Source organism: Cyprinodon variegatus, unplaced genomic scaffold (assembly GCF_000732505.1).
Source record: "Cyprinodon variegatus isolate N-32 unplaced genomic scaffold, C_variegatus-1.0 Scaffold118, whole genome shotgun sequence".
Lineage (NCBI taxonomy): Eukaryota > Metazoa > Chordata > Actinopteri > Cyprinodontiformes > Cyprinodontidae > Cyprinodon > Cyprinodon variegatus.
The window spans coordinates 501,004-507,515 of record NW_015150571.1 but is presented as its reverse complement, the minus strand read 5'-3'; the positions used below and the strand labels follow the sequence as shown (position 1 = coordinate 507,515).

Sequence of the window (6,512 nt, the reverse complement as noted above, 5' to 3'; positions counted from 1 at the left end):
AGTGCGGGTGTCAGATTTGTTTTAGTGAATTCAGAAATCTGGTGAACTTTCTGGAACATTTATTTCTTGAAGGGTTATCAAAAGTATCGATACACAAACATTGTATCCTGATACAATGCTAATTTTGGCATGGTGTCGATGCTGAAGACAAGTGTGGTCTGCATGTTTTGGCTTTTGTTAATTTTAAGTTTCTGGTTTATTTATTTTGCACTTTTATTTAACTAGCATCTGTAATCCTTTAGAAAGGATGTTTGTTTGCGAAATTGAAAAAGGATTTTTTTCCAAGTTAAAATTTAGCTAATCTTAGTATTTTGGTTTTTTTTTCCTGGATGCTGATATTGACTTTAAAATGGTGGTATCGTAACAAAAAAACCAAAACAGTACTCTGTACTTTCTCTTTCAGTTGAGGCCTTGATTCTAAATAGATTTTACTGCCGATATATATTAAAAAATCTAAAATTTTTCTTGAGATAAATTCGATTGTTCTTTGGAAATGTTTCATCCCTCAGATTTCTTTTAATGGATTATATCACCTGATTAATTCATCCACATAATTTCTATCAAATAGATCCTAACATTTAGTACTGCCTGTCCTTCTGTCACCTTTTGGACAGAATCTTCTTTAATCTACTAACGATTTCCCAAACTCTCCTATACTTCTTTCCCAGAGCCGTCTGTATATGAACCATCTGTTGGTTTTCAGCCTGTGCCTGAAGCGCTGGGATTTATTAAATTACAAAAACAAAGCTTCAGCTGTGACAATGACCGACTGGATTTACATATGGAGCCAGGAACACCAGAGATAGTTCTGGGTAAACATCTAGAATTCGTCGAGAGGATTATGACTGAGGTTCCTTCCAACAAACAGGTGGAAAAAGAAGACTTCAGAAGAATGTTCCCTGAAGATGAGCAGGGAGAGGATCTGATTAGAGGTATTTTTAGACATTTTCCTTCAGAATTGCAGTTAAATAAAACATATTTTGGTCATAAACACTATTTTTTATAATGTTTTCAGCCAATATCCAGAAATGTACAAGGCGGAGGTTTATATTTGATATATTTCTTGTGTTCTCAGTTGACTTTTCTAGTGTGGATTCTCCAAACAAAACCAATCTTCAAAAAGAAGCATATGTTGATTCATCTCAGAGCTCGTTCTCAGCAAACATTGCTGCTACAAGCAGTCATGAACAAAGTTCTGCCATTTTCACCAGCAGAGTTGAAGACAGGGACTCAGATAAGAGACCTTCAGAATCTGCTGTTGGTTCATCTGCTTTTAAAAACAGCAGCAGCATCGACACGCAGTTTAAGACCCAGCAGAGCTCTAACAGCTCTGAGCTGACTTTGTCCACTGGATCAATTATCAGAGATAATCAGAGGAATTTGATGCTTAATAACCTCGACCCGCTGTCTGACTTTATGATGCTGAGGTCTCAGCAGGTACTTTTAGTTGGTGCAACGTCTCCAAGTTCAAGCATCTCTGCAGGTACAGACATTTTTCTGCTTCTTTTTCTTCTTAAGATAATGATTAAAGATACACGGGTTTTCAGTTTCTATAGATAAGAAATAAGATCATAATAAGAAGGAAACTTCTTATTATCTCTCCATATTGGGAATAAGAAGGAAACTTCTAAACTATTTTGTATCCATTGGCGACAAACTAGAATAGATGGAACAGAAAATCCCTTTATTGTCCCACAAAGGGGTAATTGTGTTTACAGCAGCAAAAGGTTATAGCAGAAGTAGTCACACCATGTGAACCTTAGAAATGTGTATAAGAATAACAGATGATAAATAATGTACTGTACAGTGTTTTTACAATATAATATCTTGAGAATGACTAATCAATAAACAGCTGTGGACATTTTTACAGTAATGGTATGTAGAAAATAGCAGTGACACCAGAGTTATGCAAAAAAAAATAAAAAATGACGTTATTTAACTGAGTAAAACAGAAACTGCTAAAATCAGCAGGAATGTAACAACTTATGAGGTTGTTGGGAAAAAATATGGTTTTAAAGTCTTCCAGCTGCTGGGAGGAAGGATCTGAGATAACGCTGCCTGGTGCATTTAATCTTTAGCAGTCTGTCATTGACCGAGCCGTACAGTCAAGCAACTGCTTCATGTGTGGAGTAGGAAACATTATCCAACAGAGATGTTAATTTAGTTAGAATCATTTTGTTTCCCTCCTCCTGCACTGATTCCAGAGGGCATCCAATCACAGAGCTGGTTAAATCTAGAAACAGGAAGTAGTGACAAATAATGATTGACTGTATTACCAGAAATTCTTACAAATGAATTTATTAGTCACTTTTTAAGCTCCTCATAGCCTGTAATCATTTTGGCACATGACTCTTGGCCAATGGGCCTTCCAATGGGAGAATGACCCAAATCACAACTCAGAACTTTTTTTGAACATCTTCAACCCTTTTAAAAACATATTTCAAAGCTAAGTCTGAAAAAGGGAACCAGTTTTAACACAATACCAATTTTATACAGTAAATCTCTATGAAGGAAGTGCATTTTAAAATGGCACCTCTGATTCCATGTTAGTCTGGGGTTTGTTTATTTCTGGGCCTTTATGTACAGTTCTGACTTGTTTAGATTGGAAAAACAACAAAAACTAAAAACATGCTCTAAAAATATGCTCAGTTTTCTGCCAAATATTTGTGAAGATTCTCAGTCCTCCAGGTCATGGTCAAGCTTGAAAAAGTTCAGTCTAGGCAACTGGATGTAAATTTTTCTAGAAGACTTTTCGCCTCTCTTAATCTTGGTGCTTCCCACCACTAGTTAGAACTGAAGAAGCCTCTAAGATGAAAGGGGAAACATCTTCTAGAAAACGTCACGTCCAGTTACCTAGACTGAGTTTTTTTCAAGCTTTTCTGCTAAATCTAAACCTTTAGGTAAAATTTCCCCCCTGCTTTTTGTGACAGCAGCAGAGATGAATCATCCATCACCAGAGAAGGAGCAGCAGCCACCTCCAGAACAGATAAGGAGCACAGACAGGAGGCCTGCATACATGAGCATCGCTGTGGTAGGAGATGCTTTTAGAGAGCAGAACCCTGCTGCTCAGCTCGAGGGTCGCTCCGTCTGTGACTCAAACCCTGAGGAGAAACATCACAGCCGAGTCATTCAGGTTCAGCCTACAGGTGCATATTTATTATTCTTCAACTTTTTCTAAAATCTTTCATTAGATGTAATTTAATCCCAAGGAATGTCTTTGTTTTAAAAAAGTTATTGCAGCACTCCATCCTGCTAATCATTGATATCATAGACATCTTCCTTTAAAGATGACTTTCTCTCTTGCTGATTGATCGTAAGATCAAACTAAACAAAGGAAACCTTTTCCTTAATGCTGATGCTTCCCTGCAGAAAGTCAGCAGCACGCCTACAATGAGCTGCTGGCCTTTGCCCAGCCGTGCTTGAGTTCTGCCAGACAGCTGGGGCTCAACTTCCCCTCGTGGGGAGACTTCAGCTGCTTGGCCCCGGACCAAACTCACTTCCTGCTGAAGCAGCAGGAGAGGGCCCTCTGCAGGATCCCAGCAGAGAGCACAGAGCTCATTCGGGGTACTGTATGACCTGTCACAGTTTTCATTTGAATTCTATGGTGTCTGTTTCCTGATCTGTTTATTTCAAATTCACACTCCTGTTCTTATTTCTCCAGACCAGGAGCAGCTTTGTAACCTGGTTGCCCTCATCCATGTGTTAGTGACATTCAAAGAGCTGCTGCTGAAGTGTGACCTGAGCATAGCTGTGGGTAAGTAGGAACTGATGTCTCCTGCTGTTTCCCTTTAAAGCAACTTTATTCCAGTAGTTTTTGGTTTAAGTTAATTAGATGTAAAAATGTTGAAAGCCTGCTGAGATCTTTTACTAGCGTCCACACATTTAAGCCACAGTCAGATACAGGGATAAAGATAGAAAGAAACTACAAAGAAAATGACAGATTTTTCTTTTTGTAGCTTTTCCTGGTTTTGTAATTCCAAATTACTCATATGAGGAAGTGAAAGTCAGTATATGTCATCTGATGTTTTCTATGATGCTTCTCCTGATCAAGAGTACCTGACGAAAGCAGCTGAGGCGTGTGTGGATCAAAGCCTGATGAAGCTGCTGAGGAGGCTGCAGATCATCCTCTTCCTCAGCCAGAAGGAAGAATCCAACTTCAAACTGCTGGAACTTCAGCAGCTTTTGGCTGAATGGCTTGGAGGCAGAAAAGGAAACAAAAATGCAAAGAAAGTCAGTTTTCTCAACTGCACACATAGTTTTCTAACAATAGCGCTTTTAACTCTTGGAATTTGCTACATTTGGTCACATTAGAGCCTCAAACATGATCATATCCTATAAGAATAGAAAAAACACTACAAGTCTAGACTTTGCAGCAGGATGGCATTAGTGTAGGGTGTTTGCAGTTTGTCAAATGTCATCTAGGGGGCACCACAAACACGTGGAACATTTCTGACCTATGGGCATTATGTGTAGAGGTAAAACTATCATTGGACCTCCTTACAGGGAAACAGAGTGGTAAAAGCAGTATGCTGTGGGGATGATTTTCTTTAGAAGGGATTCGAAAGCTGCTCAGAGCTAATGTTAAGAAGCATAGAGTGAAATACAGGAAAGTCTGGGAAGGGAAGTTAGGAGCTGCAAAAGTCCTGAGAGATGGATGGATTTCACCTTCCAGCAAGACAATAGGCATAAAGATACAACCAGAGCTGTGATAGAATAGATAAGCTTAAAGAGAATATTGTGTTAGGTTTATGTCCTGACTTTTATCTACATGAAAATTAACCATGAGTGCTCTTTATCCAGTCTGATTGAGCTATTTCACAAAGAGAAATTAGCAAAACTGTCTCTCTCTAGTTAAACATAGCTGCTATAAAGATAACTGAATAGATCTGAAGCTGTAGAGAAAGGTGCCACTAAGAAGTTACCTGACTACAAATGTAATGTTCAACAAAAATGGTTTAGTTTTGATTTTGACTTCTAAAATGTAAACTAAACAGATTTTCTATCATATTAAATCTGAATAAAATTATGTGACAAAATGTGAAAACCTTTAAGGAGCTAAATTACTTTTCCAAGATGGTGTAATAATGAATGAATCCTCAGATATAAACTGTTTTCATGTTTCTCAGATGCTCATCATTCTCTCTGTGGAGTCTCATGAAACCAAATCCATGATAATCAGCAACTTGAGTAAAGTTTGTGGTGAGAACTTTTTTTCATAACTAACAGTCTCTCTGCAGCAATCAGCCTTAAAACCAAACGATTCTGATAAAGTTCTGAGTTGACGGTGTTTTCATTGCTGCAGGAGCTGCTGTGAGATCGGTTTGTCCCGATGAGGCACAGAAGAAACTGAACGGTGCCAGTGTGGTCAGCCTGTAAGCATCTGTTCGCAGCAATCGCTGTTGTTTTTGATAGCCATCTCGCATTTTAGTCATTAATATATGGCATAGTTTTGGTCAGTTTTAGTCGGCTAAAACTTAAAAAAAGGTTTTAGTCTAGTTTTAGTCAGTTTTATGTTGCAAAAAAAAAAGTTACCCTTCATAATTTTGAATAACAACCAGATTCTTTACCAGACTGACAGCTCTTGCCTAGATACTACAATAACAGGTTTTGGAATGATGGAATCTTTGCTGTTGGGCAGAAAACTTTGATTTATAGAATATAAATAAACTGGTTTATGAATTAAAGCCCTACGTTATAAAAAAAAAAGTGTCTCAAAAGCTGTGAAAATAGCAGATCTAGTTCAACACATCATATTGACTAATATAGCAGACAGACAAGCTATCAAAAGGTAGAATAAAGGAATGGTTAAGACATACAAAGTTTCCATTCAAAAGCAAATACTTACTGATCTACTATTAATTATGCATTACACACAGATCAATAAACTCTTCATTAGTAAAAAACAAAACAAAAACTTTCTTCTTGCTACTTTGGCAATTTTGGCTTTTTTTCTGAGAAATTGCACCAGGAATGATTGCTGCTCGGGGGTCAAATTAGATTTAAATTTGCAGGATTTTGATATTAAAAACAATGGAAAGAAAACCTACATAATTGCCTTACCTAAATTTAATGAATCTGCTTGCTAAAATGTTGACATATATTAAAGGAAACAGAAAATGTTTTATTGACTATACAAAGAAACATTTACATCATATTTAAACAGAAATGAGAACAATGAGAGAAAAATATTCAAAATGTATGTCTGTATGCATATGCACTTTGGATATGATTTAGGGATTCCATTTGGTAGAAATTAAAGAAGGTTCAGCATCACCTCTTGTGAGCTGGAAGAAATAAAATCTTAATAGTTAGACAAAGGGATTTTTTACTCTTAGCAGAGGATGATTAGCACCATAGTTTATTACCGTATTTTCACGACCATAAGGCGCACCGTACTAAAAGTCGCAGTCTCAGTTATGTGTGCCATTTCTGTATTACACACACACATAAGGCGCACCGTACTAAAAGTCGCAGTCTCAGTTATGTGTGCCATTTCTGTATTACACACACAC

At 37.4% G+C, this 6,512-nt stretch overlaps 1 protein-coding gene across 1 annotated transcript in view; it reads left to right on the top strand.

The window, feature by feature from the left end:
• The first annotated feature begins 2,938 nt into the window (after nt 1-2,938).
• LOC107085177 (uncharacterized protein C9orf84-like) overlaps nt 2,939-6,512 on the top strand; it is a 9,722-nt gene continuing 6,148 nt past the window's right edge. Inside the window, exons 1-6 of the mRNA XM_015375375.1 lie at nt 2,939-3,146; nt 3,370-3,564; nt 3,662-3,754; nt 4,052-4,230; nt 5,127-5,199; nt 5,303-5,372. Coding sequence (XP_015230861.1) covers nt 2,939-3,146; nt 3,370-3,564; nt 3,662-3,754; nt 4,052-4,230; nt 5,127-5,199; nt 5,303-5,372 — 818 coding nt within the window. The remainder of the gene's footprint in view (nt 3,147-3,369; nt 3,565-3,661; nt 3,755-4,051; nt 4,231-5,126; nt 5,200-5,302; nt 5,373-6,512) is intronic.